General features: G+C 36.5%; 1 protein-coding gene across 1 annotated transcript in view; it reads right to left on the bottom strand.

Annotated features, from left to right (window-relative positions):
* Nucleotides 1-425: 425 nt before the first annotated feature.
* hs3st1l1 (heparan sulfate (glucosamine) 3-O-sulfotransferase 1-like1) overlaps nt 426-17,604 on the bottom strand; it is a 52,718-nt gene continuing 35,539 nt past the window's right edge. Inside the window, exon 2 of the mRNA XM_084391658.1 lies at nt 426-1,730. Coding sequence (XP_084247784.1) covers nt 670-1,584 — 915 coding nt within the window. The 5' untranslated portion in view covers nt 1,585-1,730 and the 3' untranslated portion in view covers nt 426-669. The remainder of the gene's footprint in view (nt 1,731-17,604) is intronic.

Genomic DNA, 17,604 nt, shown 5'->3' on the forward strand with positions numbered 1-17,604 from the left:
AAATAGAATAAATATTAGATGAATGAAAATTAAAATGGTGCTTTGGCAAATAACTGAAATGTTTAAGTTGAAGGAAAAAGAGAGAATTGTGGAAAACAAAAGTCAGAATTGAGAGAAAAGAACTAAAACGAGAACTAAAATGATTAACTTAAAATAATAACGCTAAAACTGAATTAAAACTAAAACTGAAATAAAAATAAAATTAAAACCATTTAGAAATATTTTTAACAACCTAAAAGTAATAAATGTGAGAAAACATATAACAAAAATACTCAAAATTAAACAGAATTTAAACTGAAAACTAAAATAAAAGCAAATTATACACATGGATATAAAAAACTATAATAGTATTAATTTAATAACTCTGACATCAGAGCTTGTCCTGACCATCTCAATGCATGTGTTAAAGAAACGGACACGATATTCAGGAAGCAAAACCATTTATTATCATCAAGTACAAGAATATCAAACGAACAGAGAACCAGATTCGTCTCGACAAAGACACTCGACAGCAAAGATCTTCCCCTCACAGTCACTGTTTTAATATCATATTCGTCAGATTGTTCGCGATCGTTCTCATGAGGCTGAGGGGGAGGAGTTCGTGGTACAGCTGTCAGTCAGCAACTCGGCCACTCTGATTGGTCGGAATGCGAGTTCTAGCTCCTCCCACTACTGCCAGTTAAAGCTCCGTCCTATAAGCCGGTAGAAGTTCAGATTGTGTTGGCGTAAATACAAACGCAGCTGACGGAGAACAGAGTTGTTAACCGGAGGATGAGGACGTCCTTTAGACTCGTGAAGGCATCGCTCGTGTCCATCGCTACGAATGCAATAGAAGCCTTTGGTTTGGTTGAAGTAGAAGTTGGACGCCACGATCCGAGGCGGGAGATCGAGGAATCGCTCGACTCGCTGGAGCTCCGGCAGCGGGTCGTGGATCAGCGTGTCTCCGTCCACGATGTGAATCTGCTCCAGGGGAAAGTGCTGGAGCCAGTTCCTCATGTGCACGTCGTAGAGGCTTCGCTGGATCGCTTTGTAACGCGTGTTGAGCGCGCCGTTCTTCACCAGCATGTTCTCGATGGCCTGAACGGGCTTGTGGTTCTCCAGCCGGTTGAAGTAGACTTGCGTGTAATCCGAGATGACTCTCTCCGTGGGGTCTCTGAGGATCAGCAAGAGTCTGATGGACGAGTTCATGCTGTGAATCCGCGCGGGAGCAACCGGAGACGTGAAATACCCCGGCGTCTTCTCCACCGTGATCTGACGAGGGAACGAATACGGCATTTGCTCGCGATACCAATCGAAGCCTTTGGCGTAGTTCTCGTCCCAGTCGAAGAAGTGGACTTCAGTGGCGGCCGCTGCCACTTCGGGATGAATATCCAGCATTTCCAGCAACGCTCTCGTTCCTCCTTTCCGGACGCCGATGATGATGCTGTGAGGAGTGTGTTTGCTGGTTCCTGGAGGCGGGATCAAAGAAGGCGTGAAAGTCTCGTTTCCAGGGTTTTCCGGGGCCGGAGTCACTTGGATGAACTCCGGAGGAGCGGCATACGTTCGGAGAACCAGGAACAACACGTAACTCAGAAGATTAGCCATGGAGAGTTGGGTTGAAGAGACTGAAGGGATAAACGGCGGGTTGAAATGCGACGGTTTGTGTTCAGTCACGATAGCGAGTCAAGCGATGGCGGATTCTTCCCGTCGGGCGTTCAGGGACGAGGTGTGGCCACCAGTCCGAAGCGCATCTGGAAAACACAAAGAAGTAAAGATGAGTTAATAATAATAATAATGCACATAAACTACGATAGAAACATCCCTCAAAACCACATGTGACTTTTCCTCAGCAGAGGCTGTGATTGGATAACTGGAGTAACCAGTGGACCAATGGCATCGCAGCATCTCTAATGTTGGTTTGAGTCATTTATGATGGAGGGAAAATCTCCCGATTGCCGAAACTTACACTTTTATTACTGATGTTTTGCGCCAATTACCGAGGAAGTGACCATTTTGTTCTCTTGAACACAAACGATTTATGCAATATTACAATTTTGTGCATAAGTTAAATTCGCAACTTTAAATGGAAAACTTCGCTATTGGATCTGTTGATGTTTTCCTCTCTTCACTTACAGATCATGGCCACTCAAATCTACATTCGTAAAGATTGTTTGGTTACACTTTATTTTAAGGTGTCAGTGTTACAGTGTAATTATACATTTAAGTACTGAGTAATATTAATTAACTACATGTACTTACAATAGGGTTAGGATTAGGTTGAGGGTTAATTGCATGTAATTATGCATAATTTATAGTTATTACTACAGTAAGTACATGTAACATATGTAACAATGACACTGTAAAATAAAGTGTCACCGATTTATTTATTTATTTATTTTGCTAATTCAATGCTCTACTTAGCGCTGAATCAGTGTTATTTTAGATATCATTATAGTTTTCATCAATTTCCCAGTTAAATTACTTGTTTTCAATGTCATGCTGATCCACAAAGATGGGAATTTACCACCTAAAGACCCTGCTGAGAAAACGTGACCAACATTATTCAGATTTCCTCCAAATAGATCCTATTTTCAAGCCAGTTAAATAATTTTTTATCTGATTTGCAACTTAGATCAAATAGACACTCATGCAATATCACAAATAATTCCACTATAACACACACACACACACACACACACAAAAGAAAGAAACCCTTATAACTCAGAAAGCAATTTGATTATATGTGAAGTGTTGCTATGTTTATAAAAATGCATTGCAATTCTACTCAGTAAAACACTTGGCACAAGATTACCCAGCATTCCTCAGAGGATTCAATCAGCTCTAGTCCTTCCTCAAGATCAGCCAATCACTCCACAGTCTTTTTACCAGGTCACATTTAAACCCTACGGTTAGTGTTATAAGAGCCCGAACAAGCACTGACCGACCGCCCCTGTGTGTTTCTTTTCACTTGTGTCGCTTCAGTGGACTTGAAGAAAAGCCAAGGTCAAAATCACAGGAACGCAGTGAAATGAGGAGGAATACGAGAGCGAAACTTGGGGGAAGAAATCCTCTGAAGGACTCGCTGATTGAGTTCAAAGGATCTTCAAGTATCCCATGCAAATGTGCGAAATCGCAAACATCTTCTGACCTTTACGCTTCATCAAATCTCAAAGCGTGGCAAACAGAGACACAGTTACCAGACCCTCTTACACAGACCAAACAGTCCAAGCCTCCAGTCAAAATATTCCGGCAGGGAAAGGTCACTTCCATGGCATTTACCCGCCGCTCTCAAAACTGATTAAACCTTGTAACTCTATTACAGATTACAGCCATCTGCACTCTCTCATAGACACGATCACTTGATTTCAGCTCTGAGAACACATTATCCAAACTACACTTCGGTCAAGTCAAGTAGATATTAATCACGTATTATTCATGTTTTTTTTTTAATGAATTGCCACTTCAAACCGCTATCACAGATTGAGTCCTTGGACGCTCACTGGTCAAGCTGGTTTACTTTCACATGTGACCAGCAGCGCTCGCAACAAACCGCTTTAAATGAGGGGAAAAAACACCTTATAATTACAAACGAGGGTTTCTAGGCCCTGCGATGTGGAAAACACTGACAGAATCCTGTCATACAGACGGAATTTACTGTATAATGTCACGGAATTTGGTCAATTTTAATGTATAAAGCTCTTTAAGACAACCCACCAAAATAAAAGTACAGTTTCACTTGAAATAGTGACAGAAATTACTATTGTCTCAAAGTAGTAACAACAATAATAATAGAGATTATTTAAAAAAAATTAAGGAATATCACACAATTTTTATTCCATGTATTAATTTAAAAAGTAAACCTTTTTTTGCCAAAAAATGAAAGGAATTGTTCAAATGTTATAAAAAGTTTTTAAGATTAAATCGTCAAAGATTTATGCATTTGTTTGATGTAATTTTTGATAATAGATTTGTATTAAATCATAACAAATAATCCAGAAAAAAAACAGAATTTCTGAAAAAATAAATAAAACACATTTCTTAGAGCCCAATTTTTTATAAAATGTTGATTTAAGAATTAAACCATTCATAAGAGCATGCAGAAAAATGAAAAGAGAAAACATGGAATTTGGGAAATAAATTAAACATTTCATAGAGCCGTAGAGAGTTATTAATAAGTTATTAAATTGTTAAAGTTTTTTACGAATTTTACACATCATTTTTTCATTATTATTAACATTTAATCAAACCATTAAAAATGGAATGAAAAGTTCAAAGAGAAAACATGGAATTTGTGAAAAATAATAACTTCATAGTGCTCTATTATTAAAATTTTAGAAATTTTAGAAAAAAAAAGTTTAAAGTTTTACTAATTAGAATTGATTATACATCTTTTTATGAGTATTAACATTTAAATAAACAAATAAAACTGAATCCAGAAAATGAAAACAGAAAACATGGAATTTGGGAAAAATTTAAATGCATTTAATTGCTCTATTACTGATAATATTTTAATAAGATATTAAATTGTTAACATTTTATGAATTCCATTGATGTAATCAATCCATTAAAAATGGAATCCTAAAAAAATTTAATGGTAAACATGGAATTTGGGAAAAATGTACATTTCACAGCACTCTATCATTGTTAAAAATTTGATACATTTTTACATTGTTAAAGATTTATGAAGTCAATGGATTAGACATCCTTTTTCATTATTAACATCTAATTGAACCATTACGAATGGAATCCAGAAAAATATAAGCAAAAAAAAAACATGGAATTGGGGAAAAAATGAAAGAGATTTCACAGGTTTGTTGCAATCGAGTCCTAAACGTGTTTTCATGACTCTCACCAAAAGTAGCTCAGCAATGAAAACTTTATTTCCTCCTTCCACAAACTCTCTCTCTCTCTCTCATTCCCTTCTTCTTCCCGCAAGCCTGTAATGTGTGAGCGAGTGAAGGTGCCGAGAGGAACTGATGTCTGGGATGCGCGGTGACGTCTGAAACAGTAGAAGAGCTGAAGGCCTGATGCTGACAGCGAGACGCCAGGACGAGTTTACTGTCCAAACCAATCAGGCTCACAGGAGCCACTGAAACGCCCGGTCGCAAACGTTTCTGGGTGATTCAGCAACAAAATTACACTACACAACATTTCTTTTCATTTGCACTTTACTTTCAATGCAAATACATTCCCAGGGAAAGCATGAGCTGATAAAATGAAAAGCTTCAATGCAATGTAAATGTGGATAAGAGCGTCTGCCAAATGCATAAACGTAAATGTGCATTATAAAAGTGTGAGACGTGCATTGCATGGACATACACATTTTATACATAATATTACAGATATATGTTTAGAACCAAATGAGTATAGGCCTAAGACAAACAATAAGAGTTGACTGTAATGGTCAGAAGAATATAAAAATAATTCATAGCTTAATAAGTAAATAAAATAATAATAAATAAAAATAAAAAATAAATCACAAGCTGACTATCATATTATGGTCATAAGTATATAATAAATACAATTTATAGCCCACCCCAAAAACTAAATAAAATTAAAATAAATAAATATATGAATAAATAACATGCTGACTGTTAATGGTCAGAAGTATAATAATATAATAATATAATAATATATATATATGAATATATATATATATATATATATATATATATATATATATATATATATATATATATATATATATAAAAAAAGAAAGAAAGAAGTATAATAAATAAAAATCATAGCTAAAAAAGAAAAAAATATCACATGCTGACTCGCATTTATATGGTCATTAGTATATAAATAAAACTCATAGCCTCTAAAAAATAAAATAAATTGAATAATTAATTAACAAAAACAAATAGGCCCTAAGTAAAATAACATCACAAGCAAGTAATGGTCATATCCATCTATCTAGATAGTTATCTATCATGTAACGTCAGTGGTATATAATGAAAAAAAATCATAGATAATAAATTGATGAGATTGAAACGGTAAAATGTTAAAATCGTTACTGTTCGTATCACTGTGTATCAAGTGCTCAGGAAGATTTAGATATGCTAATGAGCATTTGGTTTCTGACCAATCACAGCAGACTGGTACATCTGACCAATCAGAGCAGAGCAGCTCTCAGAGAGGCGGAGTTTAGAGAGACTGAATCTACAAACTAACCGTTTCAGACTCTGAGAGAGAGGAGCTGATGTGCAGTGGAGATTATGAGGACATTAAAGTGTTCTTGACCTTTGATGCGTGTGAACCTGTTGTAGGAGACGCCAAAACAACATTAGGAACCTTTAAAATATCATAATAGGGGCTCTTTAAACTTAATACAATTACATTTAGAGATACTGAGTGCTAAACATGCCATTACAGTCCTAACATCACATAATTCCTTCCCTTCTTCACAGTTCCTCGCGTCTCTGCTTCTGTCAGCTGGATCTATTTACAGAAGCAATATGTCAGCGGCTCTTGATATATTCCTCTGTCTGCGCACACTACGAGTCTCCGACTACAGCTCAGATGATAAATGTGTTGGTTCACGCATTCACACACGTGTGTTGAGCTACAAGTCTCTCCACGGGACACAGAGAGCCACTAATTACCCAAAGCGCCTGTGTCTGAGTCTCAGGCTTTCCTCAAGACGAGATGCAAACAGCAGGGAGTGTGATGCTTAGCAGAGCCTTGTTTCAGAGCGATTAGCATAAAACAATAATTAATCCAATGAAGCCTGATATTACAGTGCTCTTTTCCCACAATATCACAACTGTTTTCACAGCCGATAAGGAGGATTTGCGGAGACGCTATCAGAGTGAGATAACACACGAGACGAGGTGAAACGTGACACTTCTCTCACTGTAAAGCCAGGCGAGGACACGTGAAGATGAAGGAAGGATTCTAACAATCATGTCATTTTACACTCTTAAAAATAAAGGTTGAGGAACCTTTAACATCCATGGAATCTTTCTATTGCACATAAGGTTCGTTATAGTGGGAAAAAGTTCTTTAGATTATTAAAATGTTCTTTACGTAGGGCCCTATATGAAATCAGGTTTATTTTTGCCCAAATATCATTGTGTTTTTCATTACATTTTTATTGTTTAAATTTTTCTGGATTACATTTTTTCCGCCCCATTAAATTTTAGTAATCTAAAATAATTACTTACACAATTTAACATAAATTTATTAACATTTTATTTAATAAAAATTGCATTTTTAGGCCCCTATGAAATGGTTTTTTTTTATTTTTTATTCTGTGCTAATCTTTCTGGATTTCGTTTTAATGGTTTGATAAAATTTAGAAACATTTAAATGCACGTCTGATCCATTGAATTCGTAGAATCTTTACAAATTAAAAATTTATTAAAATGTTTTATTTTTACAAAATCTTTTTTTTGGGGGGGGGGGGGGGATTTATGATTCACTGTTAAAATTAAAACACGAAAGAAAAATTGTGATATTCATTAACAAAATTATAATTTATTATTATAACATGCAGCTAATTATTTTGAGCTTTAATTTTTACACACACACGTATATATATATATATATATATATATTCAATATATTCAATATATATATATATATATATTGAATATATATTATATGTTTATAAGAACATAATTTTCTGTACAAAAAATATTTTTCTTACTATTTAATATATTTTCTGTTGTTGTTTTTCAGTGAAATATGACCTAAAAATATGACCAGAAAGAAATGTTAAGAAAAAGTGTACAAATATAAGAGGCTTAGTGAATATTCTCAGACAGTAGTCTATATCCAAAATTTACCAAATTCAGTGACATTTCATGTTATAAATAAAAAATTTATGATTGGATTCCGGGATTCTTTCCATTTTTTTCCACATCCATGTCACTTTTCCATTGCACAAAAGGTTCTTTATAGTGGGAAAATGTTCTTTAGATTAGGGTTATTAAATTTTTCTCAGAAAAACTGGCTCTTTTAAAAACGGTTCACTGAAAGGTTCCCCTGTATTTTTAAGGGTGACACTCACAGTGCTGCATATGCTGAGGAACAGTAACGCCAGTCATTTTGTTCCAAACCGGACCATTTTCCCCCATTCCCAGCCCGACTGGTGTGTTTAAGAGCATGTTCACTCTCACACGAGCTGTAAACACACACACACACACACATGCGTGTGCTGATGCCCTAGGGTGAGGAGGAGCTGAAGGATCATGGGATGCTGGGAGGAAGAGTGTGTATCGGGATCAGAAAGGATGATGGGAAATCTTCTCCCGGGTCAATCCTCCATCCACACTCTCTCTCTCTCTCTCTCTCTCTCTCTCTCTTCTCTCGGTAAAGCTCTCTCTCCGCTCTGCCTGTTTACTCCTGCACTCTTTCTGTCACTCACACTAATCGAGCGCCTGTTATATTTTTACACTTTTTTAGGTCACATTTCTCCTAAAAACAAAAGAAAAAGATATTAAATGGTAATAAAAAGAATTTTTGCTCAGAAAATTATGTTTTAGAAAGTAAAGTATTCATTAAAAGTAGTTAAAATTGTAATTTAAGTGAAATTACTGAACTTGAATATACGAGCTTGATCAAAATGATCATTCTAGAAGAAAATTTCAGATGGCACTCTGAACTCTTCATATATGTATATGTGTGTGTGTGTCTCTCTCTGGTGTGGGAGTAGCAGGGGTTAGTTGAGTGTGTGTGTGTGTGTGTGCATGTCTGGGGTTAGTTGAGTGACTGTGTGTGTGTGTGTGTGTGTGTGTGTGTGTGTGTGTGTGTGTGTGTGTGTGTGTGTGTGTGTGTGTGTGTGTGCGCATGTCTGGGGTTAGTTGAGTGACTGTGTGTGTGTGTGTGTGTGTGTGTGTGTGTGTGTGTGTGTGTGTGTGTGTGTGTGTGTGTGTGTGTGTGTGTGTGTGTGTGCATGTCTGGGGTTAGTTGAGTGACTGTGTGTGTGTGTGTGTGTGTGTGTGTGTGTGTGTGTGTGTGTGTGTGTGTGTGTGTGTGTGTGTGTGTGTCTGGGGTTAGTTGAGTGTGTGTGTGTGTGTGTGTGTGTGTGTGTGTGTGTGTGTGTGTGTGCATGTCTGGGGTTAGTTGAGTGACTGTGTGTGTGTGTGTGTGTGTGTGTGTGTGTGTGTGTGTGTGTGCATGTCTGGGGTTAGTTGAGTGTGTGTGTGTGTGTGTGTGTGTGTGTGTGTGTGCATGTCTGGGGTTAGTTGAGTGACTGTGTGTGTGTGTGTGTGTGTGTGTGTGTGTGTGTGTGTGTGTGTGTGTGTGTGTGTGTGTGTGTGTGTGTGTGTGTGTGTGTGTGTGTGTGTGTGTGTGCATGTCTGGGGTTAGTTGAGTGTGTGTGTGTGTGTGTGTGTGTGTGTGTGTGTGTGTGTGTGTGTGTGTGTGTGTGTGTGTGTGTGTGTGTGTGTGTGCATGTCTGGGGTTAGTTGAGTGACTGTGTGTGTGTGTGTGTGTGTGTGTGCGCATGTCTGGGGTTAGTTTAGTGACTGTGTGTGTGTGTGTGTGTGTGTGTGTGTGTGTGTGTGTGTGTGTGTGTGTGTGTGTGTGTGTGTGTGTGTGTGTGTGTGTGTGTGTGTGTGTGTGTGTGTGTGTGTGTCTGGGGTTAGTTGAGTATGTGTGAGTGTGACTGTGTGTGTGTGTGTGTGTGCACGTGTCTGGTGTTAGTGTGACTGTGTGTGTGTGTGTGTGTGTGTGTGTGTGTGTGTGTGTGTCTGGTGTAAGGGTGACTGTGTGTGTGTGTGTGTGTGTGTGTGCATGAGTCAGGTGTGAGGGTGACTGTGTGTGTGTGTGTGTGTGTGTGTGTGTGTGTGTGTGTGCGCGTGTGTGTGAGACAGAGCTCGTAATAAAACAAGAATCAACATCAGCTCAGGTTACGGAGATGAAGAACTGAGGGATTTGAAATGTAAAAGCGACGCAGAGATGATGGTGTTTCATCCCTCAACGGGAGAGTGAGTGTTTTATTGATCAGATAAACTATGATGTTTCTCTATAACAGAGTTCACTGTAAAGCATGATCTACTGTGACAGTCATATTCAGTTGTGTTATTTAACCACTAGAGGGCCAAAAGATACATATTACACTTTAATATGAAAATAATTTCACAACAACAAAAGATCTTAAAGGTGCTGTATGTAGTTTTCAGCGGCCTCTAGCGGTGATGTTTCAGATTGCAACCAATAAGTTTACAAGCGCGTGCTCCAATTTATGAGCGAGCACTGTGGGTACCGAGACGCAACACACCGGAGAAAGCATCACACAACATGCTGGAAACTAAGGTAAACTCCCACTGCAATAATAGGCTACTTTTATCAGCTTCACGTTGAGATAATGCTCCATGCTCGTACCATGATAAGTATGGAACCCTATCAACCGTGCCGAATTTTGCCACTTCACATTTTCTTAAGGAAATGTACATTCTAGGTTTGTAGATACGGTTTCTCCATGATTCAAATGCCCTGCCGATGTTGAGGCGTGTTTTTTCACCCGAAGTTCATGCGATTCACGTCTGGCCTTACGAGCTTCAGCAAAAAAAAAAAAAAATTTTTTTTTATTTTTTTATCAATATGTGGAGTTTGTGTTGGAGTCTGTGTTGTGCTGGGAGCAGGTCGTTTCTTAGTGTTATCAGACATGTCATAAGTTGCAGTGTTGTCGCTGTTGAGTGCAAAGTCAGTAGGCTAGACGAGGCGAGAGGCTCGGGAGCGCGCGTGCAGGTCACGTCACTGGCGGTAAATCCGACCCGGCACCTTCACATAAAAATAAGAATACTTGCTTTCCGAGGTAATAGCAAAACCCGCAAAGTGGATCATTTTAATGTGAGATTACAACCCCTTCACACACAGGCAATAAAAAAAGGATTCATTTTAGTAGAAAAGTTACATACAGCACCTTTAATGCTCCATAATAAAATCAGTTTTTGACTGAAAATTGTGTCATATTTCTTTAACGTCAATATCACCTTATTTAAATATTTAAGATATGTACTATGTTTTAGAACAGCTTATCTTTAGCCAGTTTGTGTAATTTAAAAGCAGTTTTTAATCTATGAAATAAAACTGATATGCAACGCTTGACGCTTTTTAGTCATACAGATAATCACTTATCAATGTCTCACAGCATCTCCAGAAAGTACTGTAATCCCTGTAGGCCACAATTCTTTCTCTTTATGATATAAAACAGCAGCTTTCTTCTTTGATTTCAGGGTGAATATGAGTCAGGCTTCGTGAGATTCACACACACACATGTTTTTATCCTCTTCTTTGTCTTCTTGGACACTTTCACAGCCTTCAAAAGCTTCCCATGGTGCATCTTCCCCTCAGAAGACAACGTCTCTTTCTCTTTCTCTTTCTCACTCGTTTCTCGGGTCACAACAGCGCAGAAACATCCACCAACACAGAAGGCCAGAGCATGTAATGAAATGTCTCATTCATAACGCAAATAGGCCAGCATGAAACCATCATCACAACAATTCCCGTCTCACCTTGAAAACACAACGAGAAAAGGCCGTTTCAGAAAGATGCTGAAGTGTTTGTAGGTTACCTGAGAGAGCATTGCACATGTGTTGGTTCATCTTTAGGGAAACACTCTTCAAACATTCCCCAAAGATACAACATCGGGGGGGCTTTAGCACAGACTACAGCTGTGTGTCGAAGTCTAGTGAACTTCCTCACAATAAACACCACAACAGCGCTCATCAACTTCAAACTACTGCTTCTGACAGAGCTGGAGTGTGTTGCAAAGTTGCACACATTGAGTAAAATGCGACTTATCCGTTATTGCAATGCGATTGTCTCAAGCACAAAGATAAATGAGATGTTGCCGAAATCAGAAATCTATCGCAACTCAACAAGTTAAATAAGCAAAGACACTCTAAAACCAAATGCTTGCATCCATCATTTTGAGTTGACAACTTCTAATGAAATTATGTTCAACCAACAAACTACATTGAGTTAGAAGAACTTAATATGTAGCATAAACATCAAATTCAAAAATTGTTACTCAAAAAAGAAGAAAACGAAAAGGTTGTACCAAACTAATTGATTGGTGGCACTGGAAATTATTAAGCTTATCTTTTCCGACTCAAATTAACAGACATTATAGTGGATGCTAGATGTATAACTACTACGTACTGGTCATTGCTCATGTGATCAAAAACTTCCACATAACAGAAACTCTTTTAAATGCCAAATATAACAGCATTAAACACTGTCTTTCCCTTTCCTGGAAAAATAACAAAAATTTGTATAAAATAACACTTAATTCTAATATTTATTCTCTTTATCCAGTCCTGCAAAGTATCTTGGGAACTAGAAATCCACTGCCCAATATAAAAAATGATCAAAACATTTCATTAAATATATATTTTTTGCTGAAATTTTAGTTTAAATGACACACCATATTAAGCTGATGTAATGATCAACATTATTATGTCAACATAACTCATCAATATAATGTTTGCAACTTAAAAGTTTGAAATAAATCATAATTTTTGACTTGCAAGCACGCATTTGTTGTGGTAATCGGTTCTTTTTAAAGCGCAGTAGACAAAGTAGACAAAAAAATAGTACATTTGTAATTAGATTAGTAAATTTATACTTTTTTTTCAGTATTGAATGAAATATGATTATACTCTCTCTCTCTCTCTCTCTCTCTCTCTCTCTCTACCTTCTCCTTGAAAGAATATTGTCATCATCATAGTGCATTCTGGGATTGCTAACTTTTGATAACACCACAATTTCAATATGCAATATACTGCATGCACAAAAAACTGGGTAAACAGTCCATTTTAGATGAGATAATACTAAAATATCTATGTAATAAAAGTTCTATCATAGATTTATCATCTCATGCGCCATTCCTGAGCTCAAACAGACGCTAATCGGAGATTGTGATTCGCAGGGAATGCAATAATTTAAAACAAATGATTTGCTAAATGCATTCATGTAAATGCACACTTACGGTGACTCCAACACGTTGCAAATGCAGCATTAAACACCTATCTTTGTGTTGGAAACGTGTGTATTATTCCTGCAAATGTTTGATTTCAATCACAGCAACCGCGACAGCGTCTCAGAGCTTCACGAGGAAACCGTTCAAGAGAAAACGGAAATCTTTTTACAGGAAAAAGCTCCACTTAGGCGGCAAACCTGCCAAATGAATTAGCATTTTTTATTAGGTTTTGCATTATTTTTCAGCAGCTCATGTAATTGCTTTTCCCTGCACTGAAACGGTTTGAGGGTGAATATAAAACTCAGCTCTGTGTTGAAAATAGCATTTTTCATTTGAATTGCAAACCGTCTATTCTGCATTGCCTCGCTCGGGAGGGACGAAACGTATTAAAATGTGCAGAAGTGTGTGTGGCTCGGGAGTGTGAGACCTGTTAGCAAGCTTCACAAGAGCGTTTTCATCTCAATGCCGGTTTAATTCCTGCCATTGTGACGCCCCCAGGTGGCGGACGGGTTCAAGCCTAAATATTACACATAATATCTCTAATATCGCAAGAAACATCTCGCATGCCACACACAAACATTCATTCCTGCTGAGACAATATATGTGCATATATATATAAATATACACACCACATTTATGAAACTCTTTCACGTTCATGTATTTTTAGGAGGCAAATTGAATTGGGAGAAAGAAAGAGCGACGTGTCAGAACGATACGAAGAGTGTGTCATCTCACAAACCCAGTTATCAGGCTCACGTGGGCCTAAACACGTTTAAAAAAAGAAACGCACAATATCTGCGAGTAATAAGGCTGTTTCTCGGCCGGATCTGCTCTCGATGAGTCAGCGAGCGCTGATGGAGGATCAGGTGTGAGCCAGAAGATGTGTGAAAGTTAGCGATCTTCAGCTATTTTAGGGATGAGTGAGTAAAAGAGACAAACATGGACATAATATGAAGCGTTAAAGTCATACAATAAAGGATTCTTGAACTGGTTTTGTTATCTATAAGGCCTACATTACTTTCTTAACTCATATTCCTGCTCTTATTGTTAATTATTTATCCAGTCTGGTACGAAACACCCACAATCAAATGCTATCAGCGATGATCATCTCAAAATGGAAAAATACATCAGCCTTTGTGATGGTTTTATCACTACTTTAAAATCAGGGTTTTACCACATCTACCAATGGCAGGTGAATTGGGACACACACACACACACACACACACACACAAAAACATTACTGACATGAAACTGTATTTTGCATATTTATTATTATTATTATTTAAAACGAACAAATAATACTGGCCATAAATGTTTATTACGAAACATGAATGAATGAATGAATGAATGAATGAATGAATGAATGTTTATACTGGCCATTAAACAGAATTTTGCATATTTGTTATTATCATTATTGACGTTTTTGTTGTTTTATTTTAAATAAATAAATAAATAATACTGGCCATAAATATTTATCACAGACCAGGAAACCATATTTATTATTATTATATTAAATAAATAAATAAATAAATAAATAAATAATATTGGCCATAAATATTTATTACAGACCATGAAACCATATTTATTATTATTAATATTATTATAAAAATAAAAAATACATAATACTGGCCATACATATTTATTACTGACCATGAAACTGTATTTAACATATTTATTATTATTATTATTATTATTTTAATTTATTTAATTTAAATACATGAATAAATACTGACCACATATTTATTACTGACCATGAAACTGTACTGTGCTATAATAATTATTATATTATATTATATTATATTATATTATATAATAAATAATAATAATAATAATTTATATAATTAATTATGGATTTTAATTAATTAAAGATAAATATATTTTTGTCCGTGTGTTAAATAATTTTTTCATTCAAATTCGAGTTTTTCACTTGCATGTGGACGGTGTTAACTTTCGACCCTGCTTGTAATGTTTCTGACTAAATCTCTCACGCTGATAAAGTGTGTGTCTGTGTTTGTCAGGATTATCATGAACACGAGGACAGTTCTCTTAATAAACCTCCCTCTGCGACTCCAGCAATACCCCTGTGTGTTCACACATCTCCTGTGTGTCATGACAGTCATCAACCCTGCAGGACACACACACACACACACTCTCTCAGGATGTGGCATGACATAATCTGGAAACTTCAGCGTTAAAACCCAGTAACCCCACCACGAGAGGCGAGAGGGCTGTGTGTCAGAATCTGTGCATGTGCAACTATACAACTAATGTGATACACACTGTCAAAACCCATGAGCTCCCTATCTAGACAGCATTTCAAGACATCATAGGTGCACTCCTGATACAAAGACTGTTTAGAAAGCATATGATGCCTTGTTTTGGCACTATTGCATGGCCAGCAAACAAAAATATGTTTAAAGAACATTTTGCTAATGTATCTATTAAATGAATAGTTCACTTCACATGAAAATTCCGTCATTATTTACTCACCCTCAAGTTGTTTCAAACCTGTATGAGTTTCTTTCTTCTGCTGAACATCAAAGGAAGATATTTTAAATAATGTGTGTAACCAAACAGTTGATGGACCCCATTGATTTCCATAGTATTTGTTTTCCTATGGGATCCTATGGAAGTCAGTGGGGTCCATCAACCGTCTGGGTGAAGAAAGAAACTCATACAGGTTTGAAACAACTTGAGTGTGAGTAAATGATGACGGAATTTTAATTTTTAAGTGAACTAGTTTGAAAATGTTATTTCTTAATGTTCTGTGAACATTCAAAATGTCCTTTTGTTTTCTTAGTTATTTGAACATTGAGGAAACATTCCATTTCATCATTCTTCAAACATTATGTGACGCAACTGTTACTTTTGAATGTTCTCTGAACATTCCGAAACACAGAGTAACATTTAAAAATGGTCAGACAAACGTTTTGAGAACATTATCAAAGACCAGATAACTTTGAATAAAAGCTATTAATGTTTATTGGAAGTTATTAATGTTATTGGAAGAATGTTCCCTGTAAGCTGGGTTTAAGATATAATATTTAGACGTTTAGGGTCAGTAAGATTAATACTTTGTTCAGCAAGGATGCATTAAATTGATAAAAAATAAAGACATTTATAATGTTACAAAAGATTAGATTCTATTTCAAATAAATGCTGTTCTTTTGAACTTTCTATCCAAGAATCCTGAAAAATAAAATGTATCACAGTTTCCACAAAAATATTAACACTGATAATAATCATAAATGTTTCTTGAGCATCAAATCATCATATTAGAGTGATTTCTGAAGGATCATGTGACACTGAAGACTGGATTTTGGGCATCCAAAGAAAACATCCAAAATACACTTTTAACTGTATCTTTTAGAGCACTTTATCTATTTGCGTATGTAGATTTCAATTACAGTACAAATCTCCACTTCTTCATACACCAAACTTTATCTATATTCTGAAGGTTTTTACAGAGGGGTTTGTTCATATATAATTTTCCTGATTTTATACAACATTTGAATCCTAAGAAAATGGTGAAAATTTATTTATTTTTGGCTGTTGACAGTATTTTCATATATATATATAAGAATTTTGAACCTGACTTCATCCAATGTTCAGATTTTTATTCTAGAAATGTATGCAAATTATTAATAATTGCAAAAAATTTTGTATTGCAAGTTTTTTTAAATGTTATGTTTAAATATGCAAATTGGGCATTATCTAATTAAATATGCAGATAATGCCTCATTTGCATATTTAAACATAACATTTAAAAAAACTTGTAATACAATTAATGTAATCAATCAACTGGTGAAGTATGGTGATATCTATTAGTTGTTTTTTTTACCCTATTCACCTGTGGTGAATCTACTAAACCTTAAATACTAAAATATTGATATAAAGGTTATGATGGCTTCTGTGAAGGTGTGAGACAGCGAGGTTTGGGAACAGAACTATTCCATCAGTTCAGCATGGTTTCCGACACATTGCACATGAGGCTAATCCTGAGCGACGGCACGTTTTCCCACAGGGAAGTAAAGTGAAAACACACAAACAAAACACCTCGAGATCCTCCTCCACTCGACTCCGTACAGCCGTGCAATCAAACACAGACGAATCAATCCAACATTTACACATCCTCCACATATTACTGCTCATTTAACTGGCAAACAGGAAAACCTTGATCAAAAGGACGAGAGCCAAACGATTATCTGAGGAAAGACAAACGCCAGCGACTGCAAAAATCATTTCATCCCAAACAGAAAAAGCCTGTGCTCTTTGCTTTAAGATTTAAAGCTCTCTCTCTTTCAGACGGCCTGTTCACTGGTCAATATCTCACAGTCATGATGTTCCCTGTCTTTTAATTACCTGACGTGCACTAGGAAGTGACACTCTCTCCCCTCAGTGCACACACATCACTATCGCTCATCAATCTGCTGAACAGCCAAACAAACTTTGTTGCATTATTTTCCTGTTATCTCTGTAAAGCTGCTTTGAAACACTCTGTGTTGTAAAAGGCGCTTTATAAATAAAGGTGACTTGACTCATAGTTACTGTTAGTGATTTGAACAAACCCTCAACATGAATGTTTCTTCGAAAAACCTTTTATATAGAGGAAAAACAGTTTACTCGCTCACTCACTCACGCACTCACGTACTCACTGACTCACGCACTCACTGACTCACTGACTCACTGAA

The sequence above is a fragment of the Rutilus rutilus genome, assembly GCF_951802725.1.
Source record: "Rutilus rutilus genome assembly, chromosome: 20".
Classification (NCBI taxonomy): Eukaryota; Metazoa; Chordata; class Actinopteri; order Cypriniformes; family Leuciscidae; genus Rutilus; species Rutilus rutilus.